The sequence below is a fragment of the Phaethon aethereus genome, assembly GCF_964289735.1.
Source record: "Phaethon aethereus genome assembly, chromosome: 1".
NCBI classification, from domain to species: Eukaryota; Metazoa; Chordata; class Aves; order Phaethontiformes; family Phaethontidae; genus Phaethon; species Phaethon aethereus.
The window spans coordinates 123748756-123770693 of NC_138575.1; the positions used below are offsets into that span (position 1 = coordinate 123748756).

General features: G+C 50.7%; 1 protein-coding gene across 1 annotated transcript; it reads left to right on the forward strand.

The window, feature by feature from the left end:
* Positions 1–4811: 4811 nt before the first annotated feature.
* On the forward strand, positions 4812–21767 carry DIPK2B (divergent protein kinase domain 2B). Its single transcript, XM_082011036.1, has 5 exons — positions 4812–5111; positions 9942–10206; positions 17761–17934; positions 19728–20016; positions 21180–21767. Exons 1-5 carry the CDS (start codon positions 4888–4890, stop codon positions 21518–21520), a joined length of 1293 nt encoding a protein of 430 aa, XP_081867162.1. The 5' UTR covers positions 4812–4887; the 3' UTR covers positions 21521–21767.
* The last annotated feature ends 171 nt before the right edge of the window (positions 21768–21938 follow it).

Below are 21938 nucleotides of genomic sequence, written 5' to 3' on the forward strand. Positions count from 1 at the left end.
CATCCAGGCTTATCAAACAATAAGAAGCATTTCCTGGTGAGGAAAAAAAAATGTCAAATTTTTATTCCTGTTTTAGTATTTTCATTGATTCAAAATATAGAAAAATCCATACACACACACAACGTCAAACCTTCTCATAGTGAATTGAAGTGCAAACATGTTCTACCAGCTCAACTGTGGTGTTTCACACCACCCACACCTCACTGGCCCCTTTTTCTGTCTGTAGTCTGGGCAGTGGGGTTTGTTTGCTTGCTTTTTTTCTCCTCCTCTCCCTTTCTCTTTCACCTTTCAGCCAGAGAAAAAGGGAAAGAAAGAGGGTGGGGAGAATAAGAGTGTATTACAGAAGTTGTCCATTACAAATCCAAGTGGAACAAAAAATTTCTGACACAGATCACTTCAAAACAGATGTTTCTTTCATAATCATGCAATCAGGAGGAAAAACGCAGAAAAAGGAAGTGATCACATCCTCCCAAATGTTATGAGTTTTGTAGCATTCAAAGAGACACATTTTTCGTTTTGAAAGAATTGAAAATGTGTCAAGCCGCTCTAGCTATTAATCCAGCCTGAACAGGGATTGAAGTGATAAGCAGCTTGATATCAAGTCTGTACTGGTTACTTGGCAATAGTTTAATGATTATCTTGGATGTGATTAACGAAAAATACTATTATGAATAATCAAGTTGCACCACACCCTGAGCTGACTTCCACCCTGTCCTGCGAAGCCGCTCTGTGCGGCCGCCAAGGTCTTATCCGGGCCCTGCAGGCAGCAAGACCCAGGCAGGGCCCACCAAGGACCTCAGGAAGAGCAGGAGCCTCTCCTTTTCCAGCAAAAGTTTGGTTTTTCCTGTATTTTGTTTCTTTTCCGTGTGTGGCAATGAGCTGCAGCCCTCCCGCCATCCACCAGGCAACGCTCTGTTGCTCAGCAACCCTGTATTTGCTGAGAAGGCGCTTTTGCAGCCGTAAACCTGGGCTGAAGAGAGAAATGAGGTGACCTGACGCCCGAAGCCTGCCACTTAGGGTGCCCAAGCAGCAAGGTCCCTGTGAGCAGGGGCAGGTCAGTAGCAGCGAGGACCCTGGCAGCGATGTCAGCTGAGGAGCGGCAGCACTGCGCCTTCTGCTCCTCTGCATCTGGTCTGTTCTGACGCATTTAGTGGTGATTACCCCAAATTAATTAATTAACTAATTAATTAAACGGGTCTCCTGCTCTGCAAAGCCATTTCCAGCCTGCCAGTCAGACCCAGAGCACAGAGCTGGCACCCCATTTTGCCTGGGGTGAGCCAGCCGGCAGCGCCGATGAGATGGGGAAGGGGCTGCCGCAAGGCTCCACCGGCATGAAACCCACCCTCAGGGAGAGGTGGGCAAGGGACCAGGGTGGAAAGAGGCAGTGGGGAAGAGCTGGATTGCAGTAGTGGATTGGGTGGAGACTGGGAGGTGGGATAAGCAAAAGGTGTATTTCATCCCATGAATACTTGGCAAAAACAGCCTGTCCTCCCCTCGTCTCCTCCAGAGCCAGCAGCAGGGGAGGGCAGGTCTTCTCCCGCCTCAGTGAGTGGCTGCAGACTGCAGCCATACCGGTCCGAATACCCCACAGCCATTGGGGTCCGTAGAGATTGGTTTTCGGGACCTGGAAGCTCCACTGCCCGCAGGGTGGAGGCCAGGAGTGGGGCTGCGCTGCCGGTGGGTTTTCACGCCCCTCATGGCATATGGAGAGAGGTCATGGCACTGAGGCTATATAAACCCTTTTACCTCTGTTTGGAGAAACCACTCCAAAAGCTTTTCTGCGTTTGGTCTGGCTTTGATAGGGCAGTGCATGCATTTTTGTCCATATTAGAAATTTTTAGAAATTATAACTTCTGGAAAACTAACTAGGCTTTTCTGTTGGTGCCACGGGCTCCACGGTCTCATGTGGTTAATGGTGTTGCATAGAAATGTCTTGTTACGAGGTTTCCGAAGGTCCCATCGGGTCCCAGCTACTCCCACCTGGCACAAGCAGAAGACTCACAAGGCTACTATGGACCCGGCCATTCGCCACCTGACCACAACACCTATGTATGTGCCCTCTTACCAGAAGGACAGGAAAACTAATACAGGTTTGACGTTACCTGCTGAACCATCTCAGTGGAAGAGAGGCCGCTTTCAGAAGCGCAGCCCGTCTCACAACATGCAGCAAGCCGTGGTTTCCCAGCTGCCGTTTTAGGCCAGCTCAGAGGTATGTGTAACTCATTTTTAAGCTTTGTTTTCAGTGCCATGAGCACGACTGAATGTTTCCTACACACATCATCTGTGCTCGGGGACAGCCCAGCCTGAGCAAAAATGCTTGAGGGAATAGGAGGGGGCTCAGACCCTGGGGGCAAGTGCAAATGCCAGCAGCAAGCTTGAGGTGCGTGTGACGGACCAGCTCCTACTCTGTGAATAAAAAATTGCTTTAATAACACTTCAAGGTGGTGCAGGTGTGATGCACTGTGAGGAAACACAATTACACATGCTGTTCCTAGGGAAACATAAACAGTGCTTTACACGTGCCTAAACTGCGCTAAAGTGCAAGAGCAACACAGCCATCAAGGCATCATTAACAGAGCAGAAACCCTGCGGTACATGTAGCGTTTTTTCGTGCCAGATCACGGGGTTTGCTGTGCGAAAGGCCCAGTTACCAGCCTCAGAGGCTGGAGCCCTCCCCTTCCCACGGGTCGCCACGGGGCAGTGCAGGCTGAGGCGCCAGGAGACAGGAGCCTGGGTCTCTGCTCTTAGAATTACAATGGAAAATTGGAGACCGACGGCAGGCAATTAAATTATTAAAGAAACTGAAGGATATGTGTTTTATGTATTACATAATGAAGATAAAGACAGACTGCTGGCATTTAATTTTGGTACCATCCGGGGAACAGCCGGGCAGGGAGCAACATGAACAGGGCCAGTGTTGCAGAGCTACTGGCAAGACACTGGCGGTGGGGGGGTGGATTTCTGCAGAGGGGAAAGGAGAAGACGTACCGGCAATAGGAAATGCCAGGGATAAACTTCCAGATGTGAGAAGCGGTTAATACTAGTGTTTAGCTCTGGTATGGCTCTTTCTGACAGCATATTTCAAAGAGCTCTATACCGGAGCATAAGGCCAAGTGTGAACACGGAGCAATGCAGAATGCTGTGCGCTGAATGCGCTCGCTGGCGTACCAGCACCGCCCAGCCGCTCTCCTTTGCAGCGCTGGCAGGGTTCACTACATCCCCCGTCCCTCTCAGCAGGGCTTGTTATCCTCCTCGGTCTGTGCTGTGCCCTGTAGACAAACCCTACGTGTTGCTATCTCCATTTCGCGCATAGGGTCGCACCGGGAGATAAAGCAACCTCCCACAGGGGTGCGGAGTCGGGGAGGTAACCCACATCCCCCAAGCGCCACAGCTAATGAGTGTCTGTGCTTGCAAGAGCTGCCTTGCGCTGGTAGGATTGCCTTCCTCTGGCAGCACCTCCGGCAAGCGAGGGGCGATCGCAGAGCCCACCGTGCAGCCCTGCGGCTCACGCCTCTCTCAGTCCCATCGGGCTGCGGTTAAACACTGGAGGGGATAATAAAGGATGGCTACAGTGCATCTGTTTTTTCCTTTAAAAAAATGTGCTAGGAAGTGGCTTGCCCAGATGGTGTGAGTAGTCCAACTGGAGGGACGAGAAGTCTCCAAAGCCTCAGCCTGCTCCTCACTGCTCCTGTGGTGAGATACAGCCCAGGAGAGCCTCCCACGTCAATCAAAACGGACAGCTGGGGACAAGAGAGGAGCAAAGCCTGGTGCCACCGCAGCAGCACGCTACGCGCTGTACTGTCTGGGGCCAGGGTACAAGAAGGGATGCCCCTTCAAGGTCTGCTTCCCCAGCCTCGAGCAGCTGCCCGCCGCAGCCTGCCAGGGCCCGTGCCTGCACCCCAGCCACCCCACGCCCGGGGGAGGCGTAGTCCTGCTCCCAGCATCCAGGCCAGGATGGGTGGCCAGCAGTTTCCCTAACTTTCAACTCTTTGGCCTAATAAGAACAGCTTTTGGGTGTGATCGCAGTAGTTTCTAAGCACATTTGGAACCTCTGGCGAGCTCCCGCGTTAGCCCCCGTCCCTTTCTGTAGCTTCTTTCCAGTGCGAGGACCGTCATGAAAAGGTATTCAAAAGCACACAAGTCTTGCTGAAAAGCCCCATTTTTGAAGAGCGGCTTAGAGGCCAAGCCGTTACATCAGCTGGGTGTTTGGGAAAGCTTCAGGTTACGCTGCTTTCCGCGGCACGAAACACTGCGGTGCAATCGCTTCCAAACAACGCTACTTTGAAGAAGCAAACCGGCGATGGTTCCACCCGACAGTCTTTTCAGCGCTTCTGCGAGAAGGGGAAACTGAGCCGGGAAAGCATCCGAGAAGTCAAGCGATGCGCCGTTGCAAGTCCTCAGGAATAAAGCAACGCTAAGGGTCTGGTTTCTGGTAAAATGCGCATTTCTGCCACGCTATTATTCCTTCCAAATCAGTTTTTACGAAGTGTCCCGCATATGCCCTTTGCTCCAGCGACAGGATATCCTTCATTTGTCTGCACAAAGTGCAGATGAGCACTTCTTCGCGTTGTTTTCCATGTCGGCTGATGGGAGGGTCAACAGGGGCCAAAGCAGCTGCACCAAGTAAAGGAAAAGTAACCATGGCAACCCAGGTTATCTGCATCCTCCATGTATTTCCTTCTCCCCACCCTACATCGTATCTTTCCCACCCAAACCTCAAGCGAATAGAGCCAGTGACCAGCTGGCAGGATGGGGACTGCAGCAGGGTCTCCTGCACCCAGCGTGTCTTGCAGTGTTTCGGGGCTCACCGCTGCAGGCTGAGCTCATCAAAAAGAGACTGAAAGCGCAAGAGAAACTTGCAAAAGGCAGAGCTCTCCGCTACTGTAGATGGGGCGCTGGATATGCTGCCTTTGCTCCAGAGTTGCAGATTTGTTGATGTTGCTCCTGGTTTTGGCTCTGAGCTGTAACCCTTCCACAGCAGCAACAGCTTCTCCGTCTGCATCCCACATCAAACCCAGCTACAGTTTTGGCCGGACTTTCCTGGGACTTGATAAATGCAACGCCTGCATTGGAACATCCATTTGCAAGAAATTCTTTAAAGAAGAAATAAGGTCAGAAACTCAGCACAGTTATTTTTAAAGCATTCTGCATAGTAACTTGAAAGTTGCCTGTTAGTATTACCAAGTACTTTAATGAATGACAATGCAAAAAGTAACTTAGCACCCGGTTGCCATTACAGGGCCTAGTATTTTAATTAATTAATTAATAAGCTGCTGCTTTGTCTCTTTTCTTTTAAAAAGACAGGCAAATGTGATCAGACTTCAGCAGGGGAAGGGAAGAGGGAAGGAAGAAATCAGCTTGTTTAAATGTACTGGAAATATTTTATTATAAGCAACTGAGTAAAGGCAAAGGGAGTGTAGCTTTGCACGCTCCCAACGGACTATGTTAACTACAAACATATAAACATGCTATGTAATTTTGTACCAGGTGCATCAACACAAATGTGCAGAATTTCACGTGCGTATTAACTAAGATCAAAAGTGATCTAAACCTGCCTGAGGCACGACGACGTTTGCACATCACGTTACCTACGTGCTTGAAAATAATAGATGGGGCTAAATTATTAATACGGTTTTGGGAGGTTTCTGTGAGAACTTGAAGGCAGAGGTAGAAACTGCATCTGCCTTGAGGTCGATCAGACATATGCCAACCGAGCGGTCGTCAGACTGATCCAATCAGTTTTAAGCTCAAAAGCAGAGTGTATCTGACAACAGCAGGGAAAATGTTGCCAGTGAATTTGAGAAGAAAGTTAAAGGCAGTGCTTGGCAGAGGAAGGGCTTATTGGGTCTGATATGATTTATAGAGCCATATGCACTTTCTTTTACAGATATAAAAGCCTGGGGGAGAAGAAATTATTATGATAAAATTGTATTTTTAATGCTATAATATTAGACAAATCACCATTTTTATCTTAAACTATCCTATAAAACGTAGCATAGTAAAACCATAATAGTTTGTCTGGGATGGACTTTAGTACCAAACATCCATCCTTTCCTTACCGCCGCTGGAAAAGGGCAGCTTGTGGCTTTGCTACACCAGGACATCCCTTGCCATGGCACAGTGGGGGTCCCAGCGCTCGGCACTTTGCCCTCATGGCTTTCTGGGTCCCCTGGCTCGCGCTGGGGGCCATGCCGGCGCGTGCAGTAAGGAAGGTGCAGAGACACAAAGGAGGGCCAGACCAGCTGTGCCGGGTTTTTCCCAGCCCAGCCCGGGCTCCTGTCCCAAAAAGCAGGACGGAGTTGCAATCGGCATGCTCAGCTGGCTGACACGGACTGGTGTGGGTCTGTAGGGGCTGGGGGTGTGTTTGGGGTACAGGCTGCCCTACATTTTATTCTCTGCAGCAGGGCGGCACGGGGGCTGGCGCTGCGCCGTGCCCCAAGCCGCAGCGGTCCCGTAGCCACTCGCCTGTGCAGGGTTTTTAGGGACCTGCTGTCGGGTACAAAGCAGCTTCCGAGTGTGGAGCTTGTCACAGGTGCACCATTTCGGTTGCTCTCACTTAGCTGCTGGGGAGGTTGGGGCCGTGCAGCTTCCTTCAGCCCTGCTGAAAATAGCAGTAGCCTTCTGCAGCGAGCAACGGGCTCTGGCTGGCCGGTGGCCAGCAGCGGGGCGAGGAAAGAGGTGTTACGTGAGCGAAAGCAGGAGGCCCCCGTGCTGGCTTTCCTCTGGAGGACAGCGGGAAAGAGGTGCGGGTGTGCAGAGAGTCCAAGCAGGGTCCGGGCGCGCAGAGCCGCAAACATGTGGGAGCACAACGGTTCTGCCTCAGGGAAGGCAGAGGTGCTTCCCAAACGGGGGACTTTTTATTTTTCTCTCCTGCGAGCCCGCAGTCAGCTTGCCACAAGCAGTGCAGCACACAAGTAAGTGATAACATACGGTTCTGCTCTGAGCGCTTTGAAAAGGGTAACTTTTAAAAATGTTCTTCTGAGCAGTCAGTCAGCTTCAGGCTTTTCTTTGCAGAGGTTAATCTTGTTCTCCCATTTGATTTCTTGAACAGCCGGGATTTTTTGGCAAGTGGAAGGTTAAACAGGGGAAATTTCAGTGGCACTTATGATCTTTGATCCACCCCCATGTACCTTTTCACATGTTCACAAAGGTGGATGGCACTTGGCGCTTCTCTGTGTTAATCCTCCTTAGAAAACATGCTTCATTAATTCTCCATCATTTCCGGGAGCTGTGACATGCATTCACACTTGACTAACGAGTAAGAAGATGTGGGTTTTGTTCCCAGAACGGCTGGTGACTCATCTTGTGCTCTAATGTTCTTTACTTCCCTTATCTTTGCTCAACTTTATCCATCTGTAAATGAGAATACCAAAGCCTGCCTACCAACTGTCCTGAGAGCACAGAGCAGCAAAAGTTTTTGTAAAATATTATATTTTCAAAACACTGAGAAACTGAGCTGACCAAAACTATTTGCAGACTTGTGCCAATGCTGGTGATGAGCTTTGGCCAAAAGTGATGGGAAGGAAGTCTGAAAAAGCTGGAATGTTTCAATGTGATGGGTTTTTAGATGGCATTTCTTTATTTTTGGTTTTAAGACTTAGCTTACTTGATTTAAAAAAATATATTAAACTTTGAATACAGCAAAATTATTTTGGCTGAAAGAAAGCCAAATTCATTTCACCCAGGAAAAAAGAAAAACAAGTTTGATTTCCTTCAATGTTTAGTTCTGGGTTGATATAAAACCTGTTATCTGTGACTCAGTTATTCACACAGCTCTTACCGAAGTCTTAATTAAAGCACATTCAGGCCGTTAGCTAAAAGGCTTCGTACGAGAGTGAATTATTGTTACAGCACAACTTGATGATGAATCTCGAAAGTATCTAGTGAGTGTGCCAGGCCAGTGCTGTGCTGCCCAGAAATGATGCCAAATACAGAATTGCTGCAGCCTGTGCCGGGTTCCCAGGCCGGCGTGGCTCTCCCCCGGGCGCTCTGCAGAGGAAATCGCTCCATCCGCGCTCGAATTAACGCTCAGCCCTGGATTTCACACATCCATGCGCTGTTTGCATGTGGGAGGCGGCACTTTCCTGGTGTCTGCCTGGCGTGAGCTCCCCTGAACACACGCGCTTGAGCCAAATCACAAGGCACATCTGTGCTTAACTTGGGGCAAAAAGAGAAAGAAAGGAAGAGAAACCCAGCCCATAGCCATCTCTTTCCCTGTACGTGCCTGGCACACTGCACCTGCTTTGCAGATTAGGCACTGGGAGGGGTCGTGATGCACAACAAATCACAGTGAGGCACAGCAGTTATTCTCTGCTCTTTAGTCCTAGCTCAAAACCAGACCAAAAAAAAAAAAACCCAAAACAAAACAAACAAAGCATTTATTTTCTTGTCAGATGCCCTAATCATAAGGAAGATTCAATTTCGTATTGGGCAAAACACCCAAATTACTGAAATGCCTCAAGCTCCCAACCTGCTCATGCAAGGGGCTAGGATCCTTCACTTCTGGTCAGCCTGCATCTCCAAATTTTTTGAAGGAGGCACATGTCTAGACCTGAAAGCCAAAGCAGAGCAAGCACCAATGTTTTGGGGAGACTGACTTTCCCCACCCCAGGCACCCATGCTTGCCCCAGAGCTGTGCACAGGGTCTGTGGTGGGGAAGGGGAGCCAGGGGTCTTCAAGAGGGGTCTTGGGGAGAAGGCTGGTTGGTCTCTGATCATGGAGGGCGGCTACCATCGCCGAGTCAGTTATTTGCCTGAAATGAGAGAAAATTAATCCCCCTAAAATTTCTCTATGCTGATTACCCAACTGGAAGTTGAAAGGAAAGATCAGCTTCAGCTTTCAGATTTGTTAACGTCTTTTCATCTAACTCCAGCTAGCTGATCCTGCAAGGAACCTCTTGCCTCTCCTGTTTCACTTCTGAGCTATCGGCTTTAATTTATGGTGAGGTTAAATTAGAACCTGCTTTCTTATGCAGTCGGGCAAGGAGGTTAGGGTAGGAGGTTTTAGAGCCAGCGAATTCGTGGTCTTGGCCAAACCAAAGGTCGGAGTTCAGCCGCTTTCCAAGAGCAAGTTACAGACATACTTACAAAACCGGCACCGCGCTCCTCGGCTCCTGCATGTGCGACGTGTGTGGGCAGGGCTGAGGGGGCTGCTGAAACAAAAAAAAATCGTCACAGCCTAATTACCCGGCCCATATGCTCCCCTCCTGTGCCTGTGTAGGGGGAGAAAATCAGTGCAAGATCTCCATGGCTACAGTGGTCCCACACGCCCAGGGCACACGTGCCCCGTGTCCCCCCATCACACCCCAAACTCTGCTGCTGCCCTGGGGAGGCCACTCATCCCGGCTGCTACAATACAACCAGTGACACCGGGGGGGACCTGCCGACCCCAGTAGTGAGTCAGGCCACCGTCTCAAAACAAAAGGTCATTTTGGTATTCCCAAATACATTTGTCGTCCTAGAATCATAGAATCTTTGGGTTGGAAGGGACCTTTAAAGATCATCTAGTCCAACCCCCCTGCAGAGAGGTTTTGTTCTGCAGGGTCCCTTAAAGTGTCGAGTACTCCTTTTTTGGGCCCCTTTCTCCGGGATTAAGGAAATGTAAAAACTCCAGGGATTCCCTGTGAACCAAGACCCTGCAGCCCTCTCCCTTCTCTCCCTCTTTCTACATGGCCCAAAAGACCCCATGTGGGCATTTCACCCCTCGCCCCATGGCACTGTTCATGACAAGGGATGGTGTAAGTGGGAAGAAAAGACAGACAATATTTTCCAAAGCATGTTTCCTTGGCCCGTGGCCCGTGGCCGCTCGGCCTTCGCCGGACGACAGCAGAAAGCCCCTGGGGCCGGCGTGCGGCGGCGCGGCCGGGGCAGCGCTGGTGCTGCGCAGGTGTCCGTGTGGCTTGTTAACCCGCTCTCCGTGGGGCTCTCGTTTTGGTTTGGCAGGTTTGACACCTGGCTTTCTTCTCGTTTAAAGCTGCCCCCCAGCTACCTGCTCAGCTACTCGGGCAACTACACCGACGATGCCAAGAGCTGGCGGCTGGTCGACATCACCCGGCTGACCTCCAAGTACCGGCACGACCGGGCCGACAAGCGCATCTGCACCTCCCTGCTGAAGACGAAGACCTGCAGCCTGGAGCGCGCCCTGCGCCGCACGCACCGCTTCCAGAAGTGGCTGCGGGCCAAGCGCCTCACCCCCGACCTGGTCCAGGTCTGTGCCCCACGGCCCCCGTGCCCCGCACCGGTGGGGGGGAGAGATGGGGGCCCAGGGGGGTGCTGCGTCGTTTTGGCAAGGGGGGGGGAAGGGTCTGAAGGAGACAGGGCTGCAACTTGTAGGGTGGAGGGTGAGTCTGGGCTATGGCCAGCCCTCTCCCTCCTCTTCGGCCGGTGGAGAGAGGGCAGCCCCATGTTCCCCCAGCCAAGCCCACCCAGAATCACAGAATCACTAAGGTTGGAAAGGACCTTCAAGATCATCAAGTCCAACCATTAATCCAGCGCCACCATGATCCCTAAACCATGTCCCGAAGCGCCACATCCACACGTTTTTTGAACACTTCCAGAGATGGTGACTCCACCACCTCCCTGGGCAGCCTGTTCCAATGCTTGACCACCCTCTTGGTGAAGAAATTTTTCCTAATATCCACCCGCCACAGGGGAGAAGCAAAATGAGGCCCTGACGGGAAGAAAAGCGCGGCGGCCTGGAGACAACCCCCCGCGCCATAGGTAACACCACGGCACGGCCTTGCCTGGAGCTCGGCCCCGGCTCCTTGTGCTGGCTGCGGCTGAAGGCCTGTGGAAAAGCCATAGCGTCTGCTGGCTTCGGGCACAGGGTTAACATTGGGCCACGCACACAAACACAGTGACAGCTCGAGTGGGGATATTTCTGCTGGGCTTTTTTCTAGTTTTCTGTCATTATGAGAAAGATGGGGACAGACTTTTTAGCAGGCCCTGTTGCCACAGGACAAGGGGTAATGCTTTTAAACTGAAAGAAGGGAGATTTAGACTAGGTCTAAGGAAGAAAATTTTCACAACGAGAGTGGTGAAACACTGGCACAGGTTGCCCAGAGAGGTGGTAGCTGCCCCATCCCTGGAAACATTCCAGGTCAGACTGGACGGGGCTCTGAGCAACCTGATCTGGTTGAAAATGTCCCTGCTTATTGCAGGGGGGTGGGACTACATGGCCTTCAAAGGTCCCGTTCAACCTAAACTGTTCTATGATTCTATGTCTAAGTGCTTTTTTTTTTGCCTTTTTTTTCCCCTACAAAGTTGTACCCAAAAGGACAGCCCGTGCCTTGAACGTGATTCTGCTCTGGGCTGGGGACCGGGGCAGCTGGGATTGCTCTGCTTGTGGCCGGCAGGGTGAGCGGCACGCGTTGTCGGAGCCTCAATTCCTCATCCACCTGCCATCTATAGCAAATGATCTCAGGCACAAAGAAGCATGCTGCTCTTTCTGTCACAGTCCTGGGGAGTCACAGGCAAAGCCAGGACAGGCACGCTGAGGGGGGGTGTCACTGCCACCAGGCAGATGGGTGGCTGTGGCACGGGGAGATAGACACGCAGGCAGGGCCGGAAGGGCAGAGTGGGCAGGCTCCAGAGGAGAGCCGGTGTCTGAGCACTGCCTGCGCAGAGGGATGCCACAGGCAGCCAGGGACAGCCACTGGGCACACCAGTGTGTTTTGCAGCAGGTGGCTTGCATCTGAGAGCAGAAGTCCCCTCTCTAAATGCACACACATTCCCCCAGCCCATCCAAACAACAGCAAAGCATTGTGATATTCACTGGCCAGGGACCAGGGTGGAGACTGGATATACTCTAAACAAGATGCTGAGAGGCAAAGAAGGATTATTAACAATGAGGGTGGTGAAACACTGGCATGGGCTGCCCAGAGAGGTGGTAGATGCCCCAACCCTGGCAACATTCAAGGTCAGGCTGGACGGGGCTCTGAGCGACCTGATCTAGTTGAAGATGTCCCTGTTCGTTGCAGGGGGTTTGGACTAGACGGCCTTTAAAGGTCCCTTCCAACCCTAACCATTCTATGATTCTATTCCAGTACTTCTTCCCCCTTCCAAGAGAGAAGTGTCTGTGGAAAAGGGACTTCTTTTTTCTGTAAAGGAAACTGCTTCCTCCTGTCTGCACACTGCCGCGTCTGCTCAAGTTTGCTGAATGCTAAAGATGTGCTGCTTTAGTTTTTCCATTCCTGTTATCCCATGGAGCAGCATGACTGAGGAGGAAGAGCAGGAAACCCCGTGCTGCAGCAGCAGCAGCAAGCAGCAGGAGCAGCGCCGAGGCTAGTGCCTGAGCTGGAGCTCCTCTGAGACCGACTCACCCAAGCCACTGACAGCCCCACATGGCAGGTCACCCTGAAGCCAGCACCCTCCCTCCCGGTGGGTGAGGTGCAGGATGACATGTGCCGGGCAGGGTAAAAGAATTTGGAGCAAAGCTACACTGTACTTTGTTCAGTAACCTCAGGAGAGACGCTAGGGAGAGGAGGCAGATGTGCACCACTTCCAGTCAGAGCATCCCTCACCTGAGCTTGTGGCCTGCGGGCAGGGACGTCTCCTCCCAAGGTGGCAGGCAGCAGCTTCCCAGCCATCCGTGTGCTCCAAGGCATCATTGCAGGGGGCTGCAGGAGGGCAAAGAGGGCTCCAGACTCTTGGCATTGCTGGAGTGTCCGAGGGGTTTGTGCAAAACTGTGCTGCGCCCACAGCAGGGCTACATGAAACAGGAGGAGTTGAGAGCATAAAACTTCCATTTTCTGGGTGAAAAAGTAACTGGAGAAATGTAGCTCTGTGCTATCTCAGATCTGCTGCAAAGTTAAGTCAATAGCTGAGCCCAAATCCCTCTCCTTAAAAGGCTCTTGATGTGCTATACAGCTTTTCCTACCCCGTCCTCTCTGAAACTGAACCCCTGGGCTGAGCTGGCTGGGTCACACATGCACACACGTATGCATGCACATGCGCATACACACATGCACACACACACACACGCACACACACGTGCATGCACATGTGCATACACACATGGACACGCGTGCACACATGCACACATGCATGCACACGTGCACACACATGCACATGCATGCACACATGCGCACATGCATGCACACATGCGCACATGCGCACACACATGTGCATGCACACATGCACACAGACACGCACACGTACATGCACACATGCACACGCAGCACCGTGCTAGGCTCTGGCTGGGGCACCCTGGCCTTGCACCTATCCAGTTTCCCTCAGGCGCTTCGATTTCCCCGTGCAGCAGGGGGAAGCTGAGCTGACCCCGGTTCCAGGGCGGCTCTAAAGCAAGCTCAGGGGACAGCCTGGGGGGCCGTGCCCAGGGACAAAATCCCTGGGACATTTCAGCAACCCCTGCAGTTTTTTAGTTGGAGAGGGCACAGGAGGCTGCAGGGAGGCCCAGACCTTTGCACACTGGCCTCAGGATTGCTCCGCTCGTGTTTTCATCAGTCTTTGAATCTGTAAATCAAGCAGAGAAACCTAAACTGGGAGATAAATCCTTTCTAACAGCATATAGATTTGAATACACAGAGGAGCATAGGAATCCAGAGGCTCTGGGGCCTACCCCACCACCTCCAAATTTCAGCAGCAATCACTACGATTGGGCACATGCTCTGCAAAATGGCTGCTGATCTCACAGTGGTCTGAATTGAAAAACAGCCTGCGGCAACAACATTTCAGCCATACAGCGTGTGTGAGTTTGTACGTGAGACCCTCCTCAGTCCCCAGCCCCATTGTGTGGGCCACCACAGGTTACGGGGTGACCACCCAAGCCATCCAGCCCCACAGAGCTAGGGATCCCCTTCCTCTCTGCCCACCCCACCTGACCTCCTCAGAGCCGAAAGCCGCAGGAGCACCTCTGTCCGCAGCCCAGCCCTGTGCTTCTGCCCCCCTGGGCAAACGCATGTTGGTAACTGAGCAGGAGCCGTCGGAGGGGGGTTTCTTGGGGGTGCCATACATCCCTGCAAATGCTTACCAGCAGCACTGCTCTTCTGGCTTTTTTTTGTCCCCTCTCTCTTTTCAGAGGTGTTAACAGCACACTGCAGTTGATGCCTAACATGATGCCCACCCGGTTTCCCAAAGCTGTGGTCACCCAGCAGTGTCTGTAGTCCCCCCCCTCCAGTTTTTCCTATATAGCAGCACCAAGGAAAGCTAATGGGCTCAGGTAATTTTGTCTTACAGAGCAGAGAATTACAACAAACCGTAACGTGCTGGAATCAAAATGACAGACCATGAAGTAATGTTTTTCACTTTACGCTGCCTGCCCTGCATGACCCAACTATCAGCTGAGCTGCCTGCCACAGCGATTATTTCACCCGCTACAATGAAAATCTTTATTGGATGCAGCAAAGTCTTCAGTGTTAAAATCCAGCCTGCCTCGGAGATGAGCAGGATTTAGCTGGGGCTCAGCCTGTGCAGTAGCCCCAGCCACCCGCGGCTTTGCCCAGGAGCTCATCACCTCAAACCGCGCCGCATACTTTTCCTGTTCAAGGGGAAGAACAACAAAAAAAAGCGGGTTAGTTTCAGCACGGATCACCTGCAGGGCAAATTTACAGCCCTGCCTACAACACACAGCCTGGAAAATGCTGAAGGCAGACAGACGAAAGCAGTACCAAGGTGAAAAGCCAGCCTTTTTCAGCCTCTCTCCTAGGATGTACTGTTTGAAACTATTAACTAGCACCTCAGCCAGCCCTGGGCAGATGGGCCAGCACGGTGGTTATGTGGCTGGTATGCACCACTTTGCTCACAGCCCATAGGTAGCAGCTCGCTGACCCGGCGCTGGCCCAACCCAGGGAAGGCCGGGTGTTACCCAGCTCCCAGAGCCACGGCCCAGACCTGCCGCCTCTTTGACCCTGCACCTCACCGTCAGAGACATGCTTCAGGAAACCTGCTGGCACCAACCGCATCCCACCTCCTGCGGGAGGAGGACGATAGCAGAGGTGCCTGCAGTGGGGACGAGCCCCATAGCTTCACAGGGAGTCCTCTGTTGCTCTCTTTTGGGGGTAAACAGAGCGGCCAGGAGCTGCAGATGGTTTGACACCTCTGTCCAACTGTTTCCTCCTGGATCCCACCCCAGACTTGGTCACTTGGTGAAACTGCACCCAGGTGGCAGCGCGTGGGGCAGGAGGCGGCTGTGCCATCTCTCCTTGAAGGGCTGAAGAGAAAGCAGAGTGAGGAGAAGTTGTGTTCCAGATGTCATCTTTACATCAGAGTGAATCTGAGTGCATCCACACTAGATACACATACATATGCATACATGGGAGTTTAAAATGCATCACGAACTGTGCAGTAGGAAAAAAAATCACAGTTGAGTGCAGGTAGGCTTTGAAGGAACTACTTATTATCAGACATAAAAATGTGGGTATTTAATCAAAGTAAATAAGAACCTTTCCGTGTCAATCACAAACAATATGTCAGGCTGCCCGTCAGGTCTTATTCTCTGGGATGATAAGATGCTGCAAAGGGCTTAAGACATTCTCAGATAAATCAGTGTCTCCAGTGTTTCGAGTATGTGTTCTTCAAATTTTTCTCCCATCAACAGTTTTTGTCTGATAGTTTTATAACTCCAACTGCTTTTCTGCTGTAGGAATGTTTCCATCACTCTGCTGGAAGGGGAGGCCCTGCTCTGCCGAAACACCCAAGCAGGTCCTGAACTTTACACATTTGAATAATTCTGCCGAAATCAAAAGGCCCCACTGTCCAGCTTTGGTGGATTGGGGCTTCATTAAATCATAGGAAGCTGTTTACATCAGTGACGGGTGGTTGATGTAAACATGGCAGCACCCAGTGCTGCTTCTCCAGTGCTCCTGCACTGCCGCTGGTATGCCTGAAAGAAATGGTTCCTCAGAAAAAAAGCAGCCGTGACCACCGCCTGCGGCACATAGCCATGTCTGTGTTAATAGGATGAGCTCTGACCTTGGAAAAAATCCTAATTACAACTTTCATGCATTCTCTGCCACCGTGATTTCTGTTCCTACTGTATACTCTTAAGGCTCTCAGCTTTTGCATTGCAAACTCCTGGAGGCAGCAAGGCTTTCTAACTTTGGCTGCAAATATTTGCATACACGCCGAGCTGCAAGAGACTTTCTGCACCGTTTATCTTTTCTTTAACACAGCTCTGTTCTGCTCGTTTTTTCTCACTTCTCCTCCAAAGGGAAAGTGACAGAGTCAGCCACAACGTGCCTGCAAGTGCTGCGAGATAGAAATCCATAACCATCCCTTCCCCCCCTTCTATGGTTTTAGATAATTAGTTGAAAAAATATTTCCTTGATAAGGCTACACCAGTTGAGAGGAGTGTATGAAGACCTGTAACTACAACTGGGAAGAATTGTTTTTGACAAATGTTTTATTCTCTTGGGGAAAGAAATAGTTCTTTGGTTGTTGTGAAACAACGCTCCAGTTGGGGTTGAGTTTTTCACGTAGTTTTCACCAGCTATTTGCAGTCAGGGCTTGTTTCGTGCAACCGATGGCCAAAGAGGGAGCAGTTGGGACCTCACTGAGCCCGGCAGGGAGGCAGAGGAGGGGACATGGGAGGTCCGGTCCCCCCGTTCCACCTCCCACCGGGAGAGCAGCACACTCCTCCGTTCCTTGTTTCTTCATTTCTTTGTCATGGCTGCGTAGTTAAGTGTTTTTTGCCAAATGAACAGCTCGCACAGGAAGGGCTGAGAGAGACCTACCTCAGAGTTACCAAATGACTTGGGGAGATCCTGAGTCAAATCTTTGCTCTCAGCGTGAAGAATGGCAGGAAGCAATGTGAGCTCGAGTGCCCTTTCCTCTGAAGCACGTCTCCCAGCCATCAAATTAGAAAGAAAACCCGAAAGAGTAAATCTGGCTACTCGGATCATTTGGAAGAAAAAGGCTTAGCAAAAACCTGATTCCCTTCCCCAGCAGAGGCATGGCAGGGCAGCATTTCTGTGCCACTATGGGCAACTCTCTGTATGTCCACTCTCCTTGGCTATTAAGGAAGACTGACTTCAAAACAAAGGTCTTTTTTGACAACAAAGGTATAAATTTCTGTGCCATTTATCCCAGCCATAGATTGCTTTTGCAATTTTACAAGCCAAACCTCCAAATCTGAAAAGTGAATTACAGTGATGGTTGACTCCATTAGCCCAACAGTTCTTTATTTGTTGCTGGTATTTACAAAACATATGCACAGGCTATTCAAATTTGGGTTTGATAGTTAACGCACAGGTTTATCAGAGGGAGAATATATCCTGTGCTTGTACCCACATACAGTGTTTATTTACACTTTTAAAGCATGTTTACTGACCTTAGCAAACAGTATTTCCAAGAAAGCTGCTCACAGGTTAAGCAAATAGCGAAGCATTCTGAAGACACAAGGGAAGTGACTCACCGGCTTAACAACAGGGAGGCCTCCACCATCCAGCCGGGATGTCAGGGCTGGAAACCTGGGTGCGGGGAGGAGGCCTGCCAGCGTGGAGCAACCTGAAGCCATGCAGTCGGGGGGAAACGGGGTTTGCATCCTCTGCGGCTGTGCCACGAAGACTGGCTGCCATTTTGGAAACTTGAGGTGTGAATGGCTATTTTTGGATGGCGGGGGGTTTTTTCCTAGGAGGGGTTTGCTGTAGAGGTCCCCGTGTGTGCCCGTACCCACCAGCAGCTGTGCCGCAGAGGCGCAGTGGGCAGAGCACAGAGGTGCCTGTACCCCCAGCGTGGGCCAAGCACATTGCGACATCTCAGGCTGGAAAATAAACACCTTTGCCGTGTTTTCCTCTCTTGCCAGGGCCTGTCTAGCCCAATGCTGCGCTGCCCGTCCCAGCGTCTCCTGGACAGGATAGTGCGGCGCTACGCTGAGGTGCCAGATGCTGGCAGCATCTACATGGACCACCTCACCGACAGGGACAAACTGCGCCTCCTCTACACGCTGTCCGTGAATTCGCACCCCATCTTGTTACAGGTACACACCACTTCCCCCCAGCTTGAAACCTCACCCTGCAGCCTCTTGCAAGCAAACCCTGACATGAGATGTGCACCAGCCCCTAGCTGCAGAGGAGTCCCAGCCCTACCCTTTGGCAAGCTCCCTAGCCTTCATAAAGTGAGTTTCTTCTTTGGGGTTGGATGACTGAAGTCAGGCAGATTCCTGCCGTGCTCCTTGCATCAGCCTGTGAAGTTGTGGAGTGATACGGATGCCCAGCCACTTAAATAAATTGGAACCCAGACAGGTTATTGCACTAGTGCACTGTGAAAGCCAGCGTTTTACATGTCCCTGATACTTCACAGTGTTATGTTTGCATTGCTAATATATTATTTTAAATCACGGCCTGTTTATAAAAGAGAAAGACGATGCTTTAGCATGGGAGGACGAAGGTGCAGCGTTGAGGTTGGACATGGACTCAGGGAGCACTGATTTCCCAGGCTGCATGTCCCAGCGCTGTTTTTTACATTTACATGCCACTGGTAACTAGCTCCATAGCAAAGTGCAGCTTTGCAGAGGTCTTTGGTGGAATCCCAAATAAAACTGAGCTCTGAGTTTGAAGGCAGAGAGCTGGGAGGCCTCATGCCCCTCTGCTGGTCCCCTGCTGGCATGCATGGTATGTGGCTCCTCTCTTTCCTTACATGTGTTTCTGAGGGAGTATCCTCACCCATCCCCATCACAGCCCCACCTTTAGTCCTCACTGCTATTTCTTTCAACCCTTTGAGATTGCATGGAGAGGCAGCGGCAGCATCTCTCTCCTGCCCCAGGCCACTGCTGCCCTCAGCAGCTCACAGGGCTCTGCCTGGGTCCCAGGGAGGGGGAATGGTGCTCGTGCTCTGGGATTCTCCCAGGGGTCATTCAGCCACCCTGGCCACGGCTCACTGGGGCATGAGGCTGTGGCTCTCAGCATTATAACGATACGGGAATGCAGCTTAAAGAGGTGGGAAAAATATGCTGAAGAGAAATGGCTTGATTTTACGTGGCTGCCCAAAATGCCTTCACAGCAGAAGGGAGAAGCAACCTTAAACATGAAACTGGATGAGTTCATAGCCCTGCCTTGGTAGGGTCTGGGGCGCTGGGGAGACAAACAAGTTATAATGTAAATGGCAGAAAGCTTTGTGTTGGCATGGCTGAGCAGTCATGCGGTTCGGTTTCCACCTGGGATAACAGCACTGCTAGCACGAGCTGCAGTGATGCAGGGAGCCCAGCCCAGGTGTCCCCACTGCAGCAAACACCCAGCACTTCTGTCCCTGAGACTGCAAAGTCTCTTACAGAACAGCCAGGCAGCTCTTACAAATTAGTGATAACCGCTTTAGCCCCACATCACCTCCAAGCCATGACTTTAGCTATGCAGTACTCGTGAGGGACCCATCAAAGGCTCCATAAAGACACCTAAAATTAGCTCTTCTGTGGCTAAAATTTTCATGAATTTGAAATCTATTATTATCTTGGACTTTCCTGTTCGTCTCCCTCATGGAATAAGTCTTGAAATATCAGATTATTCTTCCTTAGTTAAAAAAAATGAAAAAAAAAAAAAAAAGTAAAAAAAAGCAGCATAGCTACTCCAGGACTGTGTAGCGCCTTCCCTGGCTGCTGGGGCAGGCTGGGGTGAGGAAGGGTTGTGGTCTGCTCTAGAAAGCAAAACACAACACCAGCACTGCTGCCTGAAGCCAGCCAGGGCACTTGAAAGTCCTCCAGGAGGGAGGTGGGTCCTTGGGTAGAGCACAGCAGCCAGGGGGCAGGGGCAATCCCCCTCTTCCCACTCTTCCCGGCAGATCTTCCCTGACGTGGAGGGATGGCCCTTCCCACGGTACCTGGGCTCCTGCGGGCGGCTGGTGGTCAGCGCCAGCACCCGGCCCCTGCGCGACTTCTACGGTGCAGCCCCTGAGGTGGCCGCCGACCTGGCCCTCCAGCTCCTCGCCGTCCTCCGCTCTATGGGCACCAACGACCTCAACTATTTCTTCTACTTCACCCACGTGGACGCTGGCACCTTTGGCGTGTTTAGCAACGGGCATCTGTTCATCCGGGATGCCAGCACGCTGGGAATCATTGACAAGGAGGAAGGTACGCAGCAGGCTCCATGGCTGCTCATCTGTCACAGGAGGGCTCAGCGAGGCAAGGGAAAGAAATCTTTCACCTGCTATGCTTGGCTCTGCTGCTGACTTTTTTTTTTTTTAATCAACCAAACATCACTTGCTAGATTAAATAATGAAAAGTTCATGGAGAGATTTACTGACAGCAAAAGCATCAGCAGCTCGTGCCATCCGGGCTCTGAGTCAGGAAGGCGACAGGCATTTTGTTTGTGTGGTCATTGGTTTGGTGACCGACTGTGGGCGCTTATGCCCTGCCCGGTCCCCTCTGTGGCTGGTGGCAGCATTCAGCGTGCACGGTGCTGAACGCTTTCATTAGAAGTCTTCCTAAATCACCTCTTTTAAAACTTTTGCCACACAAATGTCAATATTTGCAAGTAGAAATTTCATAACTTCATTCATTTTAAGTATTTGGTCGAATCAGACTCTTTTTAGTGCATTTATCACATTAACTAATAATCATTATTATTATTATCATAACATCATCATTTTTACATAAAATCAAGGGTTACTATTCACTTTTCACAGGTTACATTGATGTAATCCTGAAAGTAGAGCTAGTCAAAGTCAAATTCCTCCAATAATTTAACAATTTCATTTTGAATATTCAAATTTTCAGAAGGCCTTTGCTCAGCTCACACATTCAGCTGAGCAGATTTCAAATATTCAGAAGCAACTGTCAAGAGAATTTTCCACTGGGTTTCTTTTTCCTGTCCCAACAGCTATTACTGTTAACTTGACTCCAGCTAGATGAGCTGTTGTTGCAATTTAGTGATTTTGGGTAACATGGAAAAATTATGGGTTTGGCTATTTGTGGTCGTTTTTGTAGGAACTCCACATTTTAGGTTAGTACTCCAATTCTTGTCATTTTTTCTGCATCAGTTTGACTTGACAGACTCCTCTCCAATTCCTCTGTCAGACGGTTCTGCAGAGCTCTGTCATTCAGAAAAATATACATATTTGAGGAGTGAGAAAATTGGCCCATATCCAGCTACAGCACAGAGTACTTTGTGGTGAAAGATAGACGTATCCTTTAGATAGTAACAAACCCCATGTTAATACAGAGGTACAGACATATGTGATTATCCAAGATTTTGCTACCATGTTTCTAACAACTGGTTTAATTGTCTCTAATAGGGAGCCAGCTGATTGATGGCCAACAGGAGTACAAAGATATATTTAGCTGTTTGACTGTGGACTGCCAGTCTGCATTTGTGTCCTGTAACTCCATCAGAGAGAAGCACAGCCTTGTCCTGGTGTGTCAAGAGCTTTTGCCTAAGCTGCTGAAGGGGAAATTCCTGCAACCTGTGCAGGAGAAAATAGACAGCTTCCTGCAGCACTGTGCTAATGGCCTCGCTGACAACCAGGGTGTCGATGAGGTGGTTGCAAAGCTGGCAGAGCTCCTGAAACCTCTGCGGTCTTGTGATCCCCGTTTTGCCTACCGCTACCCTGACTGCAAATACAGTGACAAATACTGACGGCTTCGGAGGAGGAGGCCCCTGGGAAGGACTGGGGCAGTGTCAGCCCCCTGCCAGTGCAGGAAGCAAGAAGGAACCAGGGTAGCTGGAAAGAACTGCACCAAATCTGGGGCTTCCTCATCAAGGCAGAGGAGGAGGGAACAGAGTCCACATGGGATTTGTTGTTCATCTCCCAGAGATGCATTTGTTACATGGGTTGTTAGACATGATGTAAGGCTTATGGATTATTAGCATTATCATGAGTGACAGGGGCTACAGGATTAATAAATCTCATTCAAGTATTTTGGCCTTGGAAGGGTTTTCCATGCCATTCGTTAAAAAGAAACCCTCCGAAGGCAACATGCTCACACCTAGCTATATAGAGGAGCTTTATGACCAAGAAAGTCTTTCTGATTGAGATTATATATACGTAATGTAG

Bases quoted from the DNA above. Each gene is read 5' to 3' on its own strand.
- DIPK2B (XM_082011036.1), top strand. From the start codon at position 4,888: ATGGGGCGCTGGATATGCTGCCTTTGCTCCAGAGTTGCAGATTTGTTG. The intron at 5,112-9,941 runs GTCAGAAACTCA...TTGGTTTGGCAG, and splicing joins TTCTTTAAAGAAGAAATAAG to GTTTGACACCTGGCTTTCTT. The intron at 17,935-19,727 runs GTACACACCACT...TCTTCCCGGCAG, and splicing joins CGCACCCCATCTTGTTACAG to ATCTTCCCTGACGTGGAGGG.